General features: G+C 45.0%; 1 protein-coding gene across 2 annotated transcripts in view; it reads left to right on the forward strand.

The window, feature by feature from the left end:
• Positions 1-6,253: 6,253 nt before the first annotated feature.
• Positions 6,254-25,291, forward strand: part of LOC106606489 (adenylate cyclase type 9) — a 91,267-nt gene continuing 72,229 nt past the window's right edge. Inside the window, exons 1-2 of one of the 2 annotated variants that reach the window (XM_014202717.3) lie at positions 6,254-7,481; positions 8,461-10,313. In XM_014202717.3, the coding sequence (XP_014058192.2) occupies positions 7,435-7,481; positions 8,461-10,313 (1,900 nt within the window). In that variant the 5' untranslated portion in view covers positions 6,254-7,434. Of the gene's footprint in view, positions 10,314-25,291 lie in introns of both variants that reach the window. The other variant, XM_082976362.1, reaches the window with a different exon arrangement.

Consider the following 25,291-nt stretch of genomic DNA (forward strand, 5'->3'; position numbering starts at 1 on the left):
CATGTATGTCTTTATCCATTTCTTCTGCAGGTTAGCGAGCCATTTACAGGTCTTGTAATAATGATGTATCTTTCAGCCCCACTGTACATAGTCCAACATAGGTAATTGATTACATGAGTAGCCAATTATTACAAAACATAGATTGTTACACACAGTTATATATTTATTACACAGTATAATGACATATTGCAACACACAGAAACTAGTGCCAAGAGGTTGTATTGGATTTTCTGAGAAAGATTGTTGAGTCACTCCCTCTCAGAGGATGCTGCATCCTTTAGTTCAAGTTGAATGTATTGCCTTCATGCGCTCTAGAACAGTGGGACTTCCTCTGCTCTTCAGGGAGAGGTAAAGAAGAGAAGTAGAAGGGAGGAGTGAACGGATTCATGACTATTGGCAGCCCTTTGACCCCTGACCTCTGTGAGAGTTGAGGGCTGTGGGTAGAAGTCACCCAAAGGCTCAGATCTAGGATCAGCTTACCCTCACCTAACCTTAACCATCAGAGGGAAGAATGCAACACTGACCTCAGATCAGCGTCTAGGTGCCACTTCATCCTACTCTAAGCTGAGGCTGCTGAGCTGAACTCCAGACCTGAGGTCTCTCCTCTCCTGCTACAGCCAGGTGGGGATCAACTGGGGTCTATTCAGTGATGTGAAACGTTCTAAATGTTGTTGAGCGAAGTAGAATGAATAGAGCTGACATGATTCCCTGTTCTATCTGACAGGCAATCAGATGTGTTCTACTCAAAACATTTCTATCAGATGTGTTCTACTCAAAACATTTCTATCAGATTTGTTCTACTCAAAACATTTCTATCTGAACGTTCTGTCACATTACATCCTCTTGAACAGGCCTCTGGTGCTGCATGGGAGGTGCATGGCTCACTAACAACATTAGAATGAGTAATTGGCGTCCTCAACTCTAAAGTTTGTAGTAGCAAAAAGTATTTTGGGTGCCGGGTTCAAAAGGCATACACTGGACAAAAGGAAAAATCTGCACTCACTGAAATATTCTTGAAGTTTTAATGTAGTATTTTAGCAGCAGAGGTCAGAACAAATGGAGGTGTTTCGGCAACAGCCTTCGTCTGAACAATATTATTTGATTCTCCACTGACAACATTAGACGTCCAATCCCTTCTGTTAACAAACTAGTCACTTATCCTCACCCTCTCTTCCTAACCTTCACTAACCATTGTTGATCAACAGGGCCCTTACAATGTTTCATTGCAAAAAGGGAAAAAAGAAAGAAGGAAAAAAAATAATTGGTGACAATTTTACTGCAGTAATAAAAAATGGATTCACCTAAATAAAGCATGTGTACAATACTGTGAGTGAGTGCCTCTGTCAGCTCTGCTTTCTATGCACTGTGTTCAACACGTTTGGCTTGGCGTTTGTAGACCTCGTAGTTACCTCTGTAGTTACAGGGCATGTCCAGCAGAGAAAGATATGTGGTACAGTAGTCTACAGTACACATGATTCAGTACAGTATCTTACAGTACACACGATTCAGTAGAATAGCCTACTGTACACATGATTCAGTACAGTAGCCTACAGTACACATAACCTGTGTGCCTGTCTGTCTGTGTGTGTCTGGCTACCTGACTGCCTGTGCATGTCTGTATGTGTCTCTGCGTGCATGTGTGTGTGCGTACTTGTACCTGCATCCATGTGTGATCTCTCTACCACCTTTACATTTTATTATACACTAGCCAAGTGTGTCTGTAAGCACTCTCTCTAATCCTCATCCATCTCCACAGCAAAACTTTGTAAAGCTTTATCTTGGCCGGGTCACAGTTGTAAATGAGAACTTGTTCTCAACTGGCCTACCTGGTGTCCCCCTCCGTTCTGTTTGATATAATCCACTCTCTTCCTCTCTGATATCCTCAACCCCACAGGACTACAGACTGGAAAAACCAAACAGGAGACAGTAATTCCACTGCCAGCCTGATCTCTCAACCTAACGCACGCACGCACGCACACGCACACGCACACACACACACACACCATTTGAGTCCTCAGTCTACAGTGAAGGGCTGACTCAGCAGGGGTTTTACTGGAGTGTGAGGTGAGTGTGTGTGTCACATACTGTAACTATAATCATTAAGGGCTCAATCATTGAGGAATCTGTAAGGCATGAGCTCTACAGATTTAATAGATCCCTAACTTCAGGGTGGGTGTACATTAGTGGGGATATTTACAATAAAACTCCTGAGATGGAAGATAACTCAGAAGAAGGGGTTGTGAATAAACCGGGGCATAATACAGTCATATTAACCACATCCAAAAATGGCACTCTATTCCCTTTGTAGTACATTATGTTTGACCACGGCCCATAGGGCTCTGGTTAAAAGTAGTGCACTTTATAATGAATATGGTGCCATTTGGGGCATACATTTCATGTTGGTTATAGCATATTCCATGGGTGCAACTTTGGTTCTTGTGGGGGAACATCATTTTTAATCCAGTCAGATGAACACTCCAAACAGCCTACCTGACCGCTTGGAGGCGTCCACATGGTCCTAAAGCACACCGTTGCCTCGTTTTGTATCGCATTCCTATGATATAACTGGGGGGACAAAAATGCATCCCCAGTGAAAGTTGCGCCCATGGCATATTCAGGAGTCAAGTGTCTGCAGACGAGAGTTATCTTCTTAATAATAAAGAGGAGCGACCCATGTTGTGATGTGAGAGCTGGTAGCAGCAACGGCCTATCCCTGGCTGTCAAATTTCCCTCCGTTGTTTGCTGTGTTAGTTTGCCTAGAGATTCTTTATATAGCCGTGGCTGAAAGCCTGGCACCCTTCTCTTCTGTTTCTATGTTTGGGATACAGTGCTTGACAACAAAGCGTAGGGCAGGTTATTTGTCGTTCCCACGAATCCAACCGGACAGAGCAGGAAGTCACTCAAAACTGTACTTCCCTTCGCATGTCAAGCGGATGGCCTCAATATTCCATTGATGGAAAAAGGTAATCAAATGTCATACTTGAGTAAAAGTAAAGAAATGACTCAAGTAAAACTGAAAGTCACCCAGTAAAGTAATTCTTGAGTAAACGTATTTGGTTTTACATATACTTAAGTATCAAAAGTAAATGTAATTGCTAAAATATACTTAAGTATCGAAATTAAAAGACATTTGTATAAATGATTTCAAATGACTTATATTAAGCAAACCAGACCCAACAGTCGTTTTTAATTATTTTTATTTTATGGATAGCCAGGGTAGTGGGGATTTTAGCATGTACATCTTGGTGGGGCAAACTTTGAATGTTTTTTTTAGATGCATGCCAGCAAAGCCACAACACAACACTAAACAATACATTCATTGCACTATAATGGTGACAAACAGTGCCCACAAGCTGTTAAGGCCTACATAAAGCTGTCCCAACAGCAGAGCTTTCTTTTCAGCCCCATGGAGTGAATCCTTACCACTTCTACACCTGGCTATCAGCAGAGCCTTGCCTGGCAGCGAAACAATTCATTCAGCCTCATTTATTGCCTTTTAAAAAAACATAGCTGATATGGCTGACTTGCTTAAACAAATGTGGTTTCTTCTGACAACTGAGATCTTCAAACTATGGCATAAGATGACGATAAGAGGCCATCCTTAATTCCGATTAAGACATTAATGAGCAAGCTAAGACGAACGTAGTCAATATAACTATTTGTTCAGCACTTTTGAAATGTATTCAGAACATGGGCCGCTCTTATAGTATTCTCCCTGTACACCAAATCAGAACAGTAGGATAAGTACAGGGGTTATATAAGCAGACAATGAAAGCTCTTACAATACTTGATGATGACGTTTCTCTAAAATAGGTTATAGGCTACATGTGCACCACCAAGTCAGAACAGTAGGCTAAAGTTATGAGGGGGAAAGAGACCAAATAATTAAGGTGAGGTACATGGGCTGCTAACAGCTTACTAAATAACATACACTTAGTATTACTTTATTGGCTACAGTATACCTTGGCATATTACATCATTTATGCAGCAGAATACAATACATTTTTGGACTCACCTTGTTGTGCTGTGCTCACTTGAACAGGAAGGTGGTGCGGCAGTCCTTCTTGTGGGCAAATCTTGGCATGAAACTTTGTCATCAAAGTCTGGCATTCTCTGGATTCATGACAACTGCTTTCAAGACAACTGGGAACTCTGAAAAAACAAGGTTGAATCATAACGTCAGTGATCTTCAGGTCGGAGCTCTAGAAAGAAGCCCGAGTTCCCGACTTGGAATTCCGAGTTGGATGACCGTTCAAACCTTTTTTTCCCAGTCGGAGCTGGTTTTTTTCAGAGTTCCCAGTTGTCTTGAACTCACTGAAGTCTGAGATTTCCCAGTTCAGAGTTTACAGTTGTTTTGAAGGCGGCAGAAGTCATGCTGGACTGACCGCATGGTCAATGTATTCAACCTTTTCTGGCCCATGGTGTTGCGTGTGAATGTTTATCCTTTTAAGCTTGGAAAATACCCTTAAACCCAGACTTGGACCACAAGCAGGCAGGGGAAGCGAAATACTAATTGCTTTGCAACGCTTGCAGTTGCCAATGATTCCTTCCAACCCACTCATTGTTGAATTTGCAATTTCCAACTTGTTGTGTAATGTTTATGTCCAATGGCCGATGAGCACCGATCCATTTTATCTAGAATTTCTCTTCATATGACAAGGATTGAAAAGGATTTGCCAGTGTCAACGTGATTCATGATAATGACTACTTGTCTTGCTTGCTAGCTGAGATTTTGAAAGTATGATGTTGACATGTTGTCACGAATCCCACCGAAGGTGTCTCCCCTGCCTGCTCGGGCGGCGCTCGGCGGTCGTCGTCGCCGGCCTACTAGCCGCCGCTGATCCCTTTTTCCTTTTCGGTTGGTATGTCTTATTGTTTGCACCTGTTCCTTATTTGTGTATCTTGATTTGTGGTTATTTAAGCCTGTTTAGCCCGCCCAGGTTTGTGCGGGATTATTTTCGTCAGTGTGCTTTTTTTGGATGTGCTGGCGATCTGCTTGAGTTATTTTCTTTCCGAACTGTGGACCCGTTGTGTATGGGTTGGGCACTTAGTTCTCACGCCTGTTGTGTTGGCGTCGACCGTTGTCAAACCAGAGAAAAATAAAAATCATTTTTCTTACCTCTGCTCTCTGCGCCTGACTCCTACCACCACTCCTAGCAATCGTGACACATGTACAATCAAAGCTACGGTAGATATAATGTGATTTGATGTCATTTTATCTGTGGCCAATGACCTTGAGCATTCTTGGATGGGCACTTCTATGTACATCTATGGCAGCACCCAAGGGGCTTGAACTTTCTAGCTCTCCCTGTAGATTTTGCAGTGACCTAGTGTCCCCATGAGTGACAGAACACTGAGCCAATCATGGTACAACTATAGAAGATTACTAACCCCTGCACTCTGTATTTTTCTCTGGCTGCCCCTCCACCACAAAAAAGCACTGAGCCAGGCTGAAACACCTGCAAATGTGTTTTTACATTGTTTGCAAACTGATATGTGACACACAGTAATGGTAAAATAACATGCAAAACAGGCAAGGCTCAAAACAGGTGGGTCTCTGCCCCACCTGCCCTGAATGACGGGTCGCCACTGAGCCAGGGGCATACTCCAACACTTAGACATCATGTACAAACAAAGCATGTGTGTTTAGTGAATCTGCCAGATCAGAGGCAGTAGGGATGACCAGGGATGTTCTCTTGATAAGTGTGTGAATTAGACCATTTTCCTTCCTGCTAAACATTCAAAATGTAATGAGTACATTGGGTGTCAGGGAAAATGTAAAAAGTACATTATTTTCTTCAGGATTGTAGTAAAGTTGTCAAAAAATATCAATAGAACCTCAAAAACGGCTTAAGTAGTTCTTTAAAGTACTTTTACTTAAGTAATTTACACCACTGCAATATTCAACTGTAAAGGTCACTCCTAGACTACAGTTGAAGCCTACATACAGGAGCCTATAAAAACCTTCCAATGTCACTTTCTAAGTCTATAATGAATGCTTGGGGAGGAGTGCATAATAAATAGAGAATAAATAGAGCAATAGAAATGACAGGTGATATTAATAGATTTAGTGGCCTAGCATTTCCCATGACATTTGATTGTAATAGTTTGTTCCCAATATTGAAGCCTGGGGACATGGCACCGTTAATAATATCATTAGGGGAGCTGTTCTCTCTGGGGGTTGCTGCTGTCTTTGTTCAAGGCTGCACCCCGCCCTAGCACGCCTCCATACTCACTTTGTCATGGGTCCATGAATATCCCCCACACTACGGATAAAAACACCGGTGGTCTCGGTAACATCGGTGGTAGTGAATACGGAGCCCACATCTCTTCGAGAATTTGGCTGACGAGGTGAGGGCGTGCACCGATGCGCTCACTGCGGGTAAAAAAGAAAAGGACACCCCACCTACTCCTGAATACGTGCTCGCCACCCTTCAGTCTTTCCCTTTCTCGCTTTTGCGTGCACGCACCTAAACACGTCCGCCCCCCTGTCACTACTCTCGTCCCTCTCTGACCCACAGTCAGTCGAACACATTTATACACATGCGGGTGGAAGGCGGATTCTGAAATCTCCGTGAAGATGGTGGTACCGGGGCCGTTTTTTTAAACTGTTCTTGGATAGTTCACATAACGCTTTACAGCGGTATCTATTGTGCCTCTTCTGGAAAAAAAGACCGGCGAATGGCCTGACAACGGGGAATAGAAGAACATCTCAAAGGGATAGAGCGGATCGGACGGGAAGTGCGTTTAAATAGCTAAACCCGCAAATCTGCCTTGAATAAAATTGAAGTATTTGGACAGCAGAAAAAGACGCCTGCTTCTTCATGCAATTGAGTTGAAGTGGGGGATCAAGGAGCCGCTTGTCTGTTCAGGGAGGACTCGGTGTCCGGAGGATACGAGAAGGGGAGAAAGCTTGTAATTAGCCCATATTCCCCACTTGCTATTCGTCTGCGACTCAATGGGAAGAATAGTGGCGTGGGAAAAGTTTCCATCACACGAGCAAAGGAGGACGGAAAGAGGCTACATACAACCAAGACTGGCTTCAGCCGTGGTCCTGTATGGATGTCAGACAGAAGTTTACTGACAATTATATTGCCGGTCACTCGTGGAATTATGGGAGAAACCAGTTATCAGGAAATTAAAATAAATGTTATGTTGACTTGACTGTTATTGTTTGATTGTATTATCAAAACAATATTTACTCAACACAGACTCAGCATGGGCTGGATCCAATAAAGTAGGTATTTGCGCGTGTAGGCCTACACTTGATCTCCAATTCAATTGTAGGTCTACTACATTTTGCAGTTCTTTGCTCCATTCTGCCACCTTGCCCGCTTCAAATTGCCCACTTCTATCAGCGTGGGTCCCCGGGAATTGGAGGCGCAGCTTTGGAAATTCCGAAGAGGGAACTCAGGAAAGGACGGGGCTCCATCCATGGAAATACTTACGAATAGGCCTTTTCCCAATCACAGCAAGAGCATGTGGGTAAAGAAGGATAATGGACATTAGACGTCACTGTTTGTTTTCTCTTTCTTGTTTATGGGAAGACATTTCCGCCTTAAATAACCCGCATATGTCAAACAATAGTTCCGTAACTGTGGCTTTTCTTGCGATGCCTTTACAACGCCGGCGCTTGGGTTTATTTGGGGAATACAGGATCAAGTTCTACACACACTGTTAAGTGTTTACGCGTGAAGTTTGAAAGGATAATTTTTCTCATATATCACTGTAAATTGGAAGCAATTTCTGAATGCATTATACTCTACTTGCTTAAAAGCATTAACATGTAATATATAACATATAAGAGAGGACAGGCAGGAGGCTACAGTTCTGTAGACCCGAATATAAATGCAGACGGGATCTAAAATCAATAGAGAATTATTTTGACAGTGCATGGCTATGCAGGCAGCCAAGTAGTGAGAGCATGAAGGAATTTGATCCAGGTTTCAGTTGTCATTATCTGAAGAATTTGTACCAATATACCAGTAGTCTAGAGTCTGCTATTTAGTCAGGGGAGAGCCTTGGAAATGCTACTGAAGTGCTACTGAATACTACTAAAGTAGTATTACACAACTAAGTTTCTACAGTCAACATAATTATGTTCTGGAAGATTTTGACTTCTCCCCAAATCTTTTTCAATGAGTCAAAAACAGTTGTCAGTACTTGGACAGAAACAGAATGAACTGTACAGACACAAGTGCGTCAAAACAGAGGGGAAGGTATAAGAATGCGAGTATTGACGTCATGAGGGGCAATAATTAACAGGTCAAAATCCAGTACAGGCTAACGTGTCAGACTTTTTCTTTGGAGATGTTTTCTGTTAGTGCATCATTTATTTCCCCCAACTTTTGCTTTTAATTTACACTTGTTCTAGTCTAGAGGGTACCACTCTCAATACATTCATAGCCTACATTGCCTTGCAAATAGCAATTAGCTCTATTGTTGTCTAATTTCTGTTAGGTTAAAAAGCAACATGGCATCCCCTCAACATCAGCAGTTGCTGCCTCACAACACAGAGGTGAGCTGTGACTCAAGCGGCGAGGGCAGCGTCTCCGTGAGGATCAGCAGTAGTGTCAAACACAAGCACGGAGGAGGAGCCGGGGCGCTGGGTGGCATGGGAGGAGGCTTCATGGGGGGCGGGTCCAAACACTGCAAGTACAGCATCTCCTCTAGCTGCAGCTCAGGAGAGTCCGGGGTTCTCAGGCCCGTGGTTAAGGGGCTGCGAACCCAGAGGAAGATGCCCCAGCTGTTCGAGAGGTCTGCTGGGCACTTCTGGGACCCAAAGTTTGACTCTCCCATCCTGGAGGAGGCATGCAGGGAGAGGTGCTTTCCCCAGACTCAGCGGAGGTTCCGCTATGTCCTCTTCTACCTGTTCGCCGCCAGCCTCCTCTGGGGGGTGTACTTCAGTGCCAACCCCGACCGGTGTGACCGAACTGCCTTCCTCGTCCCCACCGCCTGCTTCCTCCTCTTCTGCCTCCTCCTCTTCCTGTTGACGTTCACAAGGATCTACACCCGCTGCTACAACCAGGTGTCACTGCTGCTCATCGTGGTGACCTTTGCCGTCACCCTGGCACCCCAGATCCAGACAGCCGGCTTCAGGGACCTGGAGACCCTCCCTCCTGAGGATGTGGTGGAGGATGTGGGGGACTTCAGTGGCATGGAGCCCAGGAATGTGACATTCAACCGGGACTTACACACGGGCAGCGCCTGCCTATCTCCAGTAGGGACCTTCTCCCTAGGCATGGAAGTGCTGCTGCTACTCTACAGCGTCCTCCATGTCCGACTCTATGCCTCGGTGCTACTGGGACTTCTCTACTCTGTGCTCTTTGAGGCTCTGGGATGGGTTCACCTCACCCAGGCTGCTGGGGATGGTTGGAGCCAGGCCTCGGAGGGGTCAGACTCTGACTGGGACACTCTACGCTGGCTGGGGCCAGCCAAAGCTTTGCTCCACCTGTGCGCCCACGCCATCGGCATCCACCTTTTCATCATGTCTGAGGTGCGATCGCGAAGCACCTTCCTCAAGGTGGGCCAGGCCATCATGCACGGCAAGGACCTGGAGGTGGAGAAGGCGCTGAAGGAACGCATGATCCACTCTGTGATGCCTCGGAGGGTGGCTGACGACCTGATGAAGCAGGGTGACGAGGAAGGCTTGGCGGGCGGGAGCTCGGCTAAGCGCTACTCCAGCAGCGGCGCGGCGGCCGTCATCTCCAGTCCCAAGAACAACAAGAGGAATAAGACCTCAATCCCGAGAGGCCAGATCATCTTCAGACCCTTCAACATGAAGCGCATGGAGCCCGTCAGCATCCTCTTCGCGGATATCGTAGGCTTCACCAAGATGTCTGCCAACAAGTCGGCCCACGCTTTGGTGGGGCTCCTCAACGACCTCTTTGGACGTTTTGACCGGCTGTGCGAGCTGACGTGCTGTGAGAAGATAAGCACCCTCGGGGACTGCTACTACTGCGTAGCAGGCTGCCCTGAACCTCGGGCCGACCATGCCTACTGCTGCGTAGAGATGGGGCTGGGCATGATCCAAGCCATCGAACAGTTCTGCCAGGAGAAGAGCGAGATGGTTAACATGAGGGTGGGCGTCCACACGGGAACTGTCCTGTGCGGTATCCTAGGGATGAAGCGGTTTAAGTTCGACGTGTGGTCCAACGACGTGAACCTGGCCAATTTGATGGAGCAACTGGGCGTGGCCGGGAAGGTGCACCTATCAGAGACCACCGCCAACTTCCTGGATGACCGGTACCAGCGGGAGAACGGACGGGTCACTGAGAGGGTTGGACAGAGCGTGGTGGCGGACCAGCTGAAAGGTACGTGACCAGCTGGTTGCAAGGCGGGGCTGTGGGAATGGGTTGTGATTTATGTGATTGCTTTCAGTGGTGGAAAAAGTACCCAACTCTCATACTTGAGTAAAAGTAAAGACACCTTAATAGAAAATTACTCAAGTAGAGGTGAAAGTCACTCAGTAAAATACTACTTGAGTAAAAGTCTAAAAGTATTTGGTTTTAAATATACTTAAGTATCAAAGTAAGTGTAATTGCTAAAATATACTTAAGTATCAAAAGTAAAAGTATAAATCATTTCACATTCTTTATATTAAGCAAACCAGACAGCACTGTTTTCTTATTTTTTTAATTTACGGCTAGCCAGGGGAAAACACTAACACTCAGACATTTACAAATGACGCATGTGTGTTTGGTGAGTCCGCCAGATCAGAGTCAGTAGGAATGACCAGGGATTTTCTCTTGGTAAGTGAGTGAATTGGACAGTTTCCCTGTCCTGCTAAGCATTCAAAATGTAACAAGTACTTTTTGGGTATCAGCGAAAATGTACAGAGTAAAAAGTACATCATTTTTTTAATGTATGTAGTGAAGTAAAAGTTGTCCAATTTTAATAGTAAAGTACAGATACCCCAAAAAACGACTTAAGTAGTACTTGAAAGTACTTTTTCTTAAGCTTTCCAGTATTGCCAGGCTGTCAGGAGTTAGGCACAGATTGAGATGTTTTGGTGATTGCTAAATGTAACATGATATCCAGTCTTGTGTATTTGCTTTAGCATCGCATGGAGAGAGTCAGAAGCAGTATTGATATTGATCTCTCTATGCGGTGGAACATTTTAACATACACTGGGACTTTTCTTGTTCAGCTTGTTCTGCCTTACTGACGGCCTCTCTATCAAATAAAATTTGATTTGTCACATGCGCCGAATACAACAGGTGTAGCCCTTACCATGAAATGCTTACTTACAAGCCCTTAACCAACAATGTAGTTTTTTAAAGTTTTTTTTATTTCACCTTTATTTAACCAGGTAGGCAAGTTGAGAACAAGTTCTCATTTACAATTGCGACCTGGCCAAGATAAAGCAAGCAGTTTGACACATACAACAACACAGAGTTACACATGGAGTAAAACAAACATACAGTCAATAATATAGTAGAAAAATAAGTCTATATACAAAGTGAGCAAATGAGGTGAGATAAGGGAGGTAAAGGCAAAAAAGGCCATGGTGGCGAAGTAAATACAATATAGCAAGTAAAACACTGGAATGGTAGATTTGCAGTGGAAGAAAGTGCAAAGTAGAAATAGAAATAATGGGGTGCAAAAGAGCAAAATAAATGAATAAATACAGTAGGGGAAGTGTTAGTTGTTTGGGCTACATTATAGATGGGCTATGTACAGATGCAGCAATCTGTGAGCTGCTTTGACAGCTTGTGCTTAAAGCTAGTGAGGTAGATGTGTTTCCAGTTTTAGAGATTTTTGTAGTTCGTTCCAGTCATTGGCAGCAGAAAACTGGAAGGAGAGGCGGCCGAAGGAGGAATTGGCTTTGGTGGTGACCAGAGAGATATACCTGCTGGAGCGCGTGCTACAGGTGGGTGCTGCAATGGTGACCAGCGACTTGAGATAAGGGGGAACTTTACCTAGCAGGGTCTTGTAGATGACCTGGAGCCAGTGGGTTTAGCTCGTCTGGAGGGTAGTTAACACAGTGTCCAAAGAAGGGCCAGAAGGGCCCGTTTAAGAAATAGAGTTAAGAAAATATTTACCAAATAAACTAAAGTAAAAAAAAATTATAAAAAAATAACACAAGAAAATTACATAACAACAACGAGGCTATGTACAGGGGGTACCGGTACCGAGTCAATGTGCGGGGGTACATGTTAGTCGAGGTAATTTCACGGTAGGGGTAAAGTGACTATGCATGGATAATAAACAGCGAGTAGCAGCAGTGTAAAACAAAGGTGGGAGGGTCAATGTAAATAGTCTGGGTGGGCATTTGATTAATTGTAATCTATCGGTGCTCTACTGATGCAGCAAGGTCACCTAACGGCAGTTCGCAACACAGGCAGCAGTAATAAGGACGTTACGGCTGTTCATTTTCACTTAGTAAATCTATGTGGTTTTTATGAAAACCCTGACACCTTTATGCTGCGTTGTTTATGTGCTGCAGTACGGTGCACCCATTTCTGAATGAGAGCTTTATATAGGGCCAGTAGGGACACTACATCAAAGGTGATTGGTGGTTCCCTCATTGTTGTCCGTGACAGCGAGACACGTGGGGCCTGGCACTGGTCAAGGTCAGCACCTGCTTCACAGTGTCGTATGTCATACGTTGGGGACATCAGGAACAGGGGGGTTCAGTCTGTCGGGAGGTGCCCTTTGTGGCTGACTGGGTGTTGGTTTTATGTGACACTGAACCACAGACGGTTGTACCCCTCTCTCCCCCGTCCTCCCACTAATTTCTGTTCCCTGTTCAGTTATACTGCCTGCCTGTCTGCCTGCCACCCAGACATCGTCCTTAACCTGTTGGGGCTAGGGGGCAGTATTTGCACGGCCGGATAAAAAACGTTGGAAGCCAGTGGAATCGCGTGGCGCGAAATACAAATACCTAAAAAATGCTATAACTTCAATTTCTCAAACATATTACTATTTTACACCATTTGAAAGACAAGACTCGTTAATCTAACCACATTGTCCAATTTCTTAAAGGCTTTACAGCGAAAGCAAAACATTAGATTATGTCAGGAGAGTACCCTGCCAAAAATAATCACACAGCCATTTTCAAAGCAAGCATATATGTCACAAAAACCAAAACCACAGCTAAATGCAGCACTACCCTTTGATGATCTTCATCAGATGACACTCCTAGGACATTATGTTATACAATAGATGCATGTTTTGTTCAATCAAGTTCATATTTATATCAAAAACCAGCTTTTTACATTAGCATGTGATGTTCAGAACTAGCATACCCACCGAAAACTTCCGGTGAATTTACTAAATTACTCATGATAAACGTTCACAAAATACATAACAATTATTTTAAGAATTATAGATACAGAACTCCTTTATGCAATCGCGGTGTCAGATTTTAAAATAGCTTTTCGGCGAAAGCACATTTTGCAATATTCTGAGTACATAGCTCAGCCATCACGGCTAGCTATTTTGACACCCACCGATTTTGGGACTCACTAAAGTCAGAATTACTATTAGAAAAATTGGATTACCTTTGCTGTTCTTCGTCAGAATGCACTCCCAGGACTTCTACTTCAACAACAAATGTTGTTTTGGTTCCAAATAATCCATAGTTGTATTGAAATAGCTCCGTTTTGTTCATGCGTTCAGGTCACGAAGGGTGACTCGCGAGCGCATTTCGTGACAAAAAAAATGCAAAATATTCCATTACCGTACTTAGAAGCATGTCAAACGCTGTTTAAAATCAATTTTTATGCTATTTTTCTCGTAAAATAGCGATAATATTCCAACCGGGCAACGTTGTATTCATTCAAAGGCTGAAAGAAAAAAAATGGAGAATTCTCGTGAACGCGCATCTCAGTCCCACTGTCCCCAGGCTGACCACTCACAAACTCTCCTGCTGTTCTTCGCCCACAGACAGCAGACACCCCATTCCACTTTCTGGCGGCTTTAGAGAGCCAATGGGAGCCTTAGAAAGTGTCACGTTACAGCACAGATGCTGTATTTTCGATAGAGATGCAACAGAAGGACAACAAATTGTCAGACAGGGCACTTCCTGTATGGAATCTTCTCAGGTTTTGGCCTGCCATATGAGTTCTGTTATACTCACAGACACCATTCAAACAGTTTTAGAAACGTTAGAGTGTTTTCTATCCAAATCTACTAATTATATGCATATTCTCGTTTCTGGGCAAGAGTAGTAACCAGTTTAAATCGGGTACGTTTTTTATCCGGCTGTGCAAATACTGCCCCCTAGCCCCAACAGGTTTTAACTAACCTCCAGACGAGCTTCAACACCATACAACACTCCTTCCGTGGCCTCCAACTACTCTTTAATGCAAGTGAAACTAAATGCATGCTCTTCAACCAATCGCTATCCACACCTGCCCGCCCGTCTAGCATCACTACTCTGGACGGTTCTGACCTAGAATATGTGGACAACTACAAATACCTAGATGTCTGGTTAGACTTTAAACTCTCCTTCCAGACTCACATTAAGCATCTCCAATCCAAAGTTAAATCTAGAATCGGCTTCCTATTCCACAACAAAGCATCCTTCACTCATGCTGCCAAACATACCCTCGTTAAACTGACTATCCTGCCGATCCTTGACTTTGGCGATGTCATTTACAAAATCGCCTCCAACACTCTAGTCAGCAAATTGGATGCAGTCAATCACAGTGCCATCCGTTTTGTCACCAAAGCCCCATATACTACCCACCACTGCGACCTGTATGCTCTCGTTGGCTGGCCCTCGCTTCATATTCGTCGCCAAAACCGCAGGTATATTTCACTGGTCACCCCCAAAGCCAACTCCTACTTTGGCCGCCTTTCCTTCCAGTTTTCTGCTGCCAATGACTGGAACGAATTAAAAAAAATCACTGAAGCTGGAGTCTTATATCTCCCTCACTAACTTTAAGCATCAGCTGTCAGAGCAGCTTACCGATCATTGCACCTGTACAAAGCCCGTCTGTAAATAGCCGACACAACTACCTCATCCCTCATATTCTGCACTATCCATCACTCCAGTGTTTAATTGCCAAATTGTAATTATTTCGCCACTATGGCCTATTTATTGCCTTACCTCCGTAATCTTACTACATTTGCACACACTGTATATACATTTTTCTATTGGGTTATTGACTGTACGTTTGTTTATCCCATGTGTAACTCTGTGTTGTTTGTGTCGCACTGCTTTGCTTTATCTTGGTCAGGTCGCAGTTGTAAATGAGAACTTGTTCTCAACTGGCCTACCTGGTTAAATAAAGGTGAAATAAAATAAAAAAATAAGTGCCACTATTTATGCAACGGCTTTTCTTTATAAATGGAGATGTCAGCAATTTACAGTGCATCTGCTCCGCCTCGTTTCAGCCTCTCTTCTCTCTCTCTCTCCGTCTCCGTTCTCTCTCTCTCCGTTTCCTTTTCGCGCTCTCTATTCCTCACACTGTCCCTCTCTCCCTGCTAAATCGCATAACCCCAGAGAGACCAGTAGTTCGGTTTTATTTTATGCATTTATGCAAATACCTCTGATGGAACTAAAACTCTGGCTTAATGGCCCTTTTCATCATCTGGAGAATCAGTACATTATCACCTAGCAGTAATGAAGTTATGGTGCCAAACGTAGCTGTGTTTGAAAGGCTGAGGGATTGAACCGCCACTAAAATGCGCAGAAATGAAAATCACTTATTCTGGTCTGGACCTGTTTCTCTCTCCAGCCCTAGCAGTATCAGAGGCTAACGCTACACAACTGTCATTGTGGGCAATGATAGACCTACCATGTTTTGATTCAGTGAGATTGTTGATGGGGCGTCGTGGAGTCATGTATCTAATGAATATGCGGCACTACCAGTATACTCTACCAGTATACTCTGCAGTGTGTAGTCAGGGTTTTCAGGTCAAAATGACGAGTCACCTCGCTCATTCCCACGACCCTGCGTCCCACATGCAAGGGGAAAGGCCCCTTCACATCTAGTAGGTGGATGCTGTGCTGGCTGACCTGTGTGTCACATCTCATCATTTTTAGACGCTGGGCGAGGAACTCTGCAGAAAGAAACATTGAGGCCTTCACGTATATACAGGTAGGGGACAGTCCTTTCCCAGCTAGTAGGTAGATGCTGGTTTGGCTGACCTGTGTGGGAAAGAAATGAACAATGTCATGCAGTACATCACATGATTCTGAGCTTCTGGCTGAGACACTGCAGAAAGAAATACTGAGATTCTTATTCCAACTTTAATAGTGACAATGTTTCGGTATAAGGAAGGACTATATATCGTGCATGCCTTTTTGTGTCTCTGTGCCTGTGTTGGATCACAGTGGTGCCAACCAGGGTAAATGCCTGTGTGTGATTCCAGAGCATGAAGTCAATCTGAGCATTGTCATAGCATTATAACAGCATGGCAGCAGCTGGCGGGCGGGCTGGCGGGCGGGCGGGCTGGCGGCGGGGGCCGACGCCTCAGCAGGTGCAGCCGGTCAGCTGGAGATGATGGATGATGGCGGGAAGGAAGATTCTTCTCTGTCAGAGACACCACCGCTCCTGTTTGTCAGGCAGCCCCTGGAGGGTCTTTAGTAGGCCACACACACACCAGCAGGCGTGAAAAAGCCCTGAAACCCAACGATGGTTGAATTTTTTTATGGAGTGGTCGAGCCTGTTATGCTCTCTCCATCTGAGGGAAAATGGTGTCTTTTAACGGGTCCCCAGGCGCCTGTCCTAGACCGTCTGTGTAGTGTTTGTTTCCCTTCTCCAATCTCTCCCTCCCTTCCTTCATCTATCTCTTATCCATCTCTCTCTCTTCTCTCCCTCTGTCCCTCTCCCTTCTCACTGCCTCTGCTTCTCTCTCCCCCCCTCTCTCACTCTCCCCTCCCCCCTCTCTCTCCTCCCCCGCTCTCCTTCTTCCTCATCCTCTCACCGATACTGTCTGTTAAGGCTATTTCACACTGCATCTTTGATGTGTGGGCGTGTTGCTCTCGCTGTGACTTTACCATCATTCCATTTTTCAACACCATGACTCATGGTTACAGTCAGGTCATTGTAACATTGCGCAGTGAGAACAAACCTTCAAGATTGTGTATTTTAGTCAGCATATATAGTGTGCCAAGTAGCCTGTCTGTCTATACACTGCACAACTCTAGCACCAGTCTCTGTCTATACATTGCACAGCTGTAGCAGCAGTCTTCAGCCAAGGAGTCAGCGTGTTATGAGCTTGCCAGGTGAGTAATGGGGCTATATTTACATTTTAGTCATTTAGCAGACATTTTTATCCAGAGTGACTTACAGGAACAATTAGGGGTAAGTGCCTTGCTCAAGGGCACAATGACAGATTTGTCACCTAGTTGGCTCGTGGATTCTAAATAGCAACCTTTCGGTTACTGGCCCAACGCCCTTAACCAATAGGCTACCATAAGTGCCCTTTACTTAACGGACAAGAAGTGATTTGCAGCGCAACATTTCTCGCTCGTTAATTAGATTCACGAGGGCGAATGCGTCTGCCCTCGTCACTCTAACTTTTTTCCTGCCTCAGGTTAAATGTGCCGTTCCCACTCCTCTGACTCCCCCCTGCTCCCCCTCTTCTCTTCTCCCCCTCTCCTCTCCTCCCTTCCCTCCATGATTTATTCAGTTCACTTCCCAAGATGTATCCTGTCCTTGTAGATTTTCTTGGCCCGCTGAGAGAGCTAGCTGTCAGGAGGAGAGAGTTGTGCTTGTTCGCTGTGAAAAATCTTCCCCACTGTCTTAGCGTACATAAGCTAGAATAAATCATGGTGGGAGGGTGTGGATTCTGGCAGGGTCGGAGCTCTTCGCTCGCCCAGCCGTGGGAGTAAATGGCTTTGACCCAGACACTAATCGTTGTGCCACTGCCCTCCCTCCGTGGTCTTGATGTTCTTTTGAGTTAGTTAATGTCTCACTCTTAGTGTTCAGGGCCTTCAACGCTTTTTTAAAGCTCCATCGCGTTCACAGGCCAAGATTGTATTCAAGCCTTTTTTAAATCTATAACTGGATCTTTTTCCCCTTTGGCACTGCTAAGCCAGGCCGAGCTGTAGGCCTACTGGGCTGGACTGGTTATGCATCCATCATAGTTGCTGGAACTGTGCTGGAAAGCACATAGTGAAAATAAAATATCCAAGCCACCCAGTTCAGGACGGCTCTATTATCTAAAGTGTGAATCAGGCATTTCATTACACGCATGCTTAAACACACATGGAATCATGTAGTAACCAAAAATGTGTTAAACAAATCTAAATATATTTTAAATTCTTCAAAGTAGCCACCCTTTGCCTTGATGACAGCTTTGCACACTCTTGGCATTTTCTCAACCAGCTTCACCTGGAATGCTTTTCCAACCGTCTTGAAGGAGTTCCCACATATGCTGAGCACTTGTTGGCTGCTTTTCCTTCACTCTGTGGTCCAATTCATCCCAAACCATCTCAATTGAGTTGAGGTCGGGTGATTGTGGGGGCCAGGTCATCTGATGCAGCACTCCATCACTCTCCTTCTCGGTCAAATAGTCCTTACACAGCCTGGAGGTGTGTTGGGTCATTGTCCTGTTGAAAAACAAATGATATAGTCCCACTAAGCACAAACCAGATGGGATGGCGTCTCGCTGCATAATGCTGTGGTCACCATGCTGGTTAAGTGTGCTTTGAATTCTAAATAAATCACTGACAGTGTCACCAGCAAAGCACCATCACAACTCCTCCATGCTTCACGGTGGGAACCAAACATGCGGAGAACATCTGCTCACCTACTCTGTGTATCATAAAGACAAAGCGGTTAAAACCAAAAATCTCAAATTTCCACCGGTTTAATGTCCATTGTTCATGTTTCTTGGCCCAAGCAAGTCTTCTTCTTATTGTTGTTGAGATGTGTCTGTTTCTTGAACTCTGTTACGCATTTATTTAGGCTGAAATTTCTGAGGCTGGTAACTCTAATGAATTTATCCTCTGCAGCAGAGGTAACTCTGGGTCTTCCTTTCCTGTGGCGGTCCTCATGAGAGCCAGTTTCATCATAGCGCTTGATGGTTTTTGCGACTGCACTTGAAGATACTTAACATTTTTTAAAAAATGTTCTGTATTGACTGACCTTCATGTCTGAAAGTAATGATAGACTGTCATTTTGCTTTGCTTATTTGAGCTGTTCTTGCCATAATATGGACTTGGTCTTTTACCAAATAGGGCTATCTTCTGTATACCACCCCTACCTTGTCACAACACAACTGATTGGCTCAAACACATTAAGAAGGAAAGAAATTCCACAAATGAACTTTAAAGAAGGCACACCTGTTAATTGAAATGTATTCTAGGTGACTACCTCATGAAGCTGGTTGAGAGAATGCCAAGAGTGTGCAAAGCTGTCATCAAGGCAAAGGGTGGCTACTTTGAAGAATCACAAATATAACATCTATGCACTTTTTTTGGTTACTACATGATTCCATAGGTGTTATTTCATAGTTTTGATGTCTTCACTATTATTCTACAATGTAGAAAATAGTAAAAAATTATGAAAAACCCTTGAATGAGTAGGTGTCCAAACTTTCGACTGATACTGTAACTGTTTACAATTTATTGTTGTGTTTGTAGCCTCTGGCTGAGTGCCAAATAGTTAATGTCACAGGTGCATCCTGTTAAGGATGAGCTAGCCAGCCCCGAACTGACGCTCTATTAATAGCCATTCTGGATCTGCTTTTGTCTGTCTACATGGTGCTAATAAGTCATTTTGACATTGTTTTTAGTCTTTCATTTCCTTCACTAAAATTGCTGACTGTATGCAGAATGCCTTGTGAGTTAGTTGAGATGTGAATACGGTCTTAGCCGAGGAAGCCTAGGCTTAAACAGTGAAGTTGACAGGTCTGACTCTGAATCATTGGGGAAATGGAGTGCAGTCTTCTGAAGGAGCGCAGTATCGTCTGTGATTAGATTTAAAACGGGCGGCAGGTAGTCTAAGAGCGTTGGGCCTGTGGTAGAATTACAACATTATGTTAATCACATTACTTTTATATTAGAATGTATTCCTATATTAGTACATTCACACTCTGTTTTTATGAGAGGCAACATAATAGGGGTTTTAGAACTCTCGTGTCTGTGAACTGAGAGGAGCCTCTGAGATTTAATGCTGACAGTCGATTTACGATGGCTTGGTGATAAGACAACATTCCATTGACGTGAACGTTCGATTAAGGCAGCCTTCTGCACCTCTCTGATTCAGAGAGGTTAAAAGCGGAAGATACATTCCAGTTGAAGGCATTCAGTTGTACAACTGACTAGGTATCCCCCTTCCCCTTCTATCCCTGACAAAGAGCAGTCAGTGAGCACCTCTTCAGAAGTGGCTTTTTGATCTCCGCGTACCTCTCTCCCCCTGTCTCTGTGTGGTCCCAACGGTCGGTATATCTGTCTAGTGTCTGTCTGTCTGCCCGCTTGTCTATCCGCCCGCCTGTCCGTCTGCAATGTTTGCCCGGCCCCCTGTTGTCCCTATCTCAGTGGAAATGGGAGCTATTTTGGGCTCTCACCCTGGAAATTACCTGGCTGTGTCCATCCTGTCTTGGTGACTAATTCGGAGCGATGGCACCTGCAGAACATCACGCTATAGTTGGAGCTAAATGTCAACATCGTAGAAATAGAGTTACTAGAATGGGCATCCCCTTTCAAGTCAATGAGACCATGATGGGTGGACTAGTAATTCTATTTCTACAGTTTGTATGGCTCTCTTTAGTCTGTTTTAGATTACAGAATTCAGGTGACAGAATTCCAGCGCTCGGACCAGAGCTGGTTATGCTGCTTTGAAGTGGATGGATCATATTATTATATCATATTCTTGTTGAATGTAGAACCCTGACCTTCTCCAACTGTACCGCTGAGCTCAGTGGTGTACTGCTTCTGCTAGGGAGCTGGGGCGTAGACCTGGGTTCAAATACTATTAAAAATCTTTCAAATACTTAGAGTGTTTGCTTTAGCCTGCCTGGAGTGTTAAATGGGTGGAGTTTGCGGTTTTGGACGTATTCTATTGGTTCCATTTTGCCAGGCAAGCTCAATCAAACACAGCACAAATGATTTCAAATGGTATTTGAACATAGATCTGCTGGGGGAGCGTTGGATCACACCACTCTCCTCCTCTCTAGGGACATGTTTAATTAAACAGGACTGGGTCATCTTATCTAGTCGAATGTGATTAATGCGAGTAATGCTCACTTGTTACATCTTCCACACAGGCCAGGGTTGGGTCTGCCACTCTATTCCCTATATAGTGCACTGCTTTTGACCAGGGCCCATAGGGGTTTGGTCAAAATTAGAGCACTATATAAGGTATCCGGTGCCATTTGGGACGCAGGCCTGGCGTTCAACACATATTTCTCACTAAACCCAAAACACATCAGGTCTTTGCCAATACATTTTTATCATTAGACATGTTATTGATTCTCTATAATGGGACTGTCCTGTTGGTGTAATTTATGAAGCGTTGATGTGTTCTGAGAGGGAAAAGGGGCTTTGGGGATTAGATATCACAGAGAATCGACTAGAAGACGGAGGCTTAAGACACTCAATTTGTATTCTTGTCTGTGTTATTAATCTCTCTCTCTATACGGTCAGGCACGCACACCGTTCACTGCTTCGTGATTGGGTAATTGATTAGCTCCATTGGAATGTATTTGGTTGGAAAGAGTGGGACCCTGGTAACTGCAAATAGTCAAGATGATGAATGTTCATGCATCCCTGCACACCAAACGGGTTGTTATTCAGTTCAGCCCCAGAACAGGTACCTGTTATCGGTGAAGCCACACACACGTAGACACACACACACACGCGCACACACACACACGCTGCCCAAACACAATGCTACAGTAGTCTATAGTGATCCACACTACAGAGTTCTCTGCCTACTTGTGATTCAAACAATTCTCTTTACACTGTGAAGATTACTAATGCAGCTACCTGTGACATTGACAAGGAGAAATGACGCTAGCTCGGAGGTTGTTCTCAGAGAGCCCAGAGGGCGAAATGGAACGAGGGAGGAAAAAGAGGGAGGTAGAAATAGATGGAATGAGAATTGGAGCACGGCCTATTAGCAATGTATTGCTGCAGGCTGCTATGAGGCTGTCCCAGCCGAGTCCTCTGGGTCGCCCGGCAGAATATAGCAGAACCACAGCAATGATCTGGCTGAGGTACTCTAACAGGGTTTCATGGTAAGGTCCAGTTAAACTGGAACCCTGTTACAGACACTTGAGCGTTGATTGTGTGTGTGTGTGTGTGTGTGTGTGTGTGTGTGTGTGTGTGTGTGCACATGTATACTCATGCCTATACTGGCCCTCTGTTCAGAGCTTGAACAGGACTGTTTCTGTCCTGAAGTCATTTTAGTTAAACCTCAGAGCTCAAATCACTACATAGTAGTGGGTGGGTAAGCTGTGGAGGCAGCTGCAGGGATGGTTTGTAAGACTAAGGGTAAATAGATCCTGGGGATTACCATTATGCTGCATACTGCGAGTGGCGGCGGGAGAAGGGTGTGCTTTCATCTAAGGCCTGGGGAGACTGGGGACAACGTGACTGCACAGTGTAGAGTGAAGACAGAGGGCTGGAGGGGACAGGAGACTGTAGAGTGAAGACAGACAGGCTGGAGGGGACAGGAGACTGTAGAGTGAAGACAGCCAGGCTGGAGGGGCTTGGACAGGGGACCGTAGACTGTAATGTGAAGACAGACAGGCTGCAAGGCTGGAGGGGACAGGAGACTGTAGAGTGAAGACAGACAGGCTGGAGGGGACAGGACAGGGGACAGGAGACTGTAGAGTGAAGACAGACAGGCTGGAGGGGTCAGGACAGGGGAAAGGACTCCACGGGCCAGAGCTAAATGCTCAATTTCATTGATGTGAAACATTCTGTACATTGCAGATAGAAATCGAATGAATAGAGCTGACACAATTCCCTATTCTACATAACAGACATCTGTTCTACACCATACATTTCTATCTGAATGTTGTGTAACGTTGCATCCTCCTGAACAGATCAAATCAAATTTTATTAGTCACATGCGCCGAAAACAACAGGTAGACCTTACAGTGAAATGCTAACTTATGAGCCCTTAACCAACAATGCAGTTTCAAAAAATCTGGTTAGTTGAGGTAATATGTACATGTAGGTGGAGTTATTAAAGTGACTATGCATAGATGATAACAACAGAGGGTAGCAGCGGTGTAAAAGGGGGGAGGGGCAGTGCAAATAGTCTGGGTAGCCATTTGATTAGGTGTTCAGGAGTCTTATAGCTTGGGGGTAGGAGCTGTTTAGAAGCCGCTTGCCGTGCGGTAGCAGAGAGAACAGTCTATGACTAGGGTGGCTGGAGTCTTTGACAATTTTTAGGGACTTCCTCTGACACCGCCTGGTATAGAGGTCCTGGATGGCAGGAAGCTTGGCCCAAGTGATTTACTGGGCCGTTTGCACTACCCTCTGTAGTGCCTTGCGTTTAGAGGCCGAGCAGTTTCCATACCAGGCATTGATGCAACCAGTCAGGATGCTCTCGATGGTGCACCTGTAGAACCTTTTGAGGATCTGAGGACCCATGCCAAATCTTTTCACGACTGTCTTGGTGTGCTTGTACCATGTTAGTTTGTTGGTGATGTGGACACCAAGGAACTTGAAGCTCTCTGCCTGCGCCACTGCAGCCCCATCGATGAGAATGGGGGCGTGCTCGGTCATCTTTTTCCTGTAGTCCACAATCGTCTCCTTTGTCTTGATCACGTTGAGGGAGAGGTTGTTGTTCTGGTACCACAGGGCCAGGTCTCTGACCTCCTCCCTATAGGCTGTCTCGTCGTTGTCGGTGATCAGGCCTACTACCACTGTTGTGTCATCGGCAAACTTAATGATGGTGTTGGAGTCGTGCCTGGCCGTGCAGTCATGAGTGAACAAGGAGTACAGGAGGGGATTGAGCACCATGGCGGATGTGTTGTTACCTACCCTTACCACCTGGTGGCGGCCTGTCAGGAAGTCCAGGATCCATTTGCAGAGGGAGGTGTTTAGTCCCAGGGTCCTTAGCTTATTGATGAGCTTTGAGGGTACTATGGTGTTGAAAGCTGAGCTGTAGTCAATGAATAGCATTCTCACATAGGTGTTCCTTTTTTCCAGGTGGGAAAAGGCAGTGTAGAGTGCAATAGAGATTGCATCATCAGTGGATCTGTTGGGGCAGTATGCAAATTGGAGTGGGTCTAGGGTTTCTGGGATAATGGTGTTGATGTGAGCCATGACCAGCCTTTCAAAGTACTTCATAGCTACAGACGTGAGTGCTACGGGCCGGTAGTCATTTAGGCAGGTTACCTTAGTGTTCTTGGGCACAGGCACTATGGTGGTCTGCTTAAAACATGTTGGTATTACAGACTCGGACAGGGAGAGATTGAAAATGTCAGTGAAGACACTTGCCAGTTGGTCAGTGCATGCTCGCAATACACATCCTTGTAATCGTCTGGCCCTGCGGCCTTGTGAATGTTGATCTGTTTAAAGGTCTTACTCACATCGGCGAGCGTGATTACACAGTCTTCCAGAACAGCTGGTGCTCTCATGCATGTTTCAGTGTAATTTGCCTCGAAGTGAGCATAGAAGTAGTTTAGTTTGTCTGGTAGGCTTGTGTCACTGGGCAGCTCTTGGGAGTGCTTCCCTTTGGGGTCTGTAATGGTTTGCAAGCCCTGCCACGTCCGACGGGCATCAGAGCCGGTGTAGTACAATTCAATCTTAGGCCTGTATTGACGCTTTGCCTGTTTGATGGTTCGTCGAAGGGCATAGCGGGATTTATTATAAGCTTCCGGTTTAGAGTCCGGCTCCATGAAAGCGGCAGCTCTAGCCTTTAGCTCAGTGCGGATGTTTCCTGTAATCCATGGCTTCTGGTTGGGGACGACGTCATCAATGCATTTATTGATGAAGCCAATGACTGATGTGGTCTACTCCTCAATGCCATCAGAGTAATCCTGGAACATATTCCAGTCTGTGCTAGCAAAACAGTCCTGTAGCTTAGCATCTGCTTCATTTGACCACTTTTTTTATTGATCTAGTCACTGGTGCTTCCTGCTTTAATTTTTGCTTGTAAGCAGGAATCAGGAGGATAGAATTATGGTCAGATTTGCCAAATGGAGGGCGAGTGAGAGCTTTGTATGCATCTCTATGTGTTGAGTGAAGGTTTTTTTCCCTCTGGTTGCACATTTAACATGCTGATAGACATTTGGTAGAACTGATTAAGTTTCCCTGGATTAAAGTCCCAGGCTACTTGGAGCGCCGCCTCTGGGTGAGCGTTTTCTTGTTTGCTTCTGGCGGAATACAGCTCATTCAATGCTGTCTTAGTGCCAGCCACAGTCTGTG

Source organism: Salmo salar, chromosome 06 (genome assembly GCF_965601325.2).
Source record: "Salmo salar chromosome 06, fSalSal1, whole genome shotgun sequence".
In the NCBI taxonomy this organism is placed as follows: domain Eukaryota; kingdom Metazoa; phylum Chordata; class Actinopteri; order Salmoniformes; family Salmonidae; genus Salmo; species Salmo salar.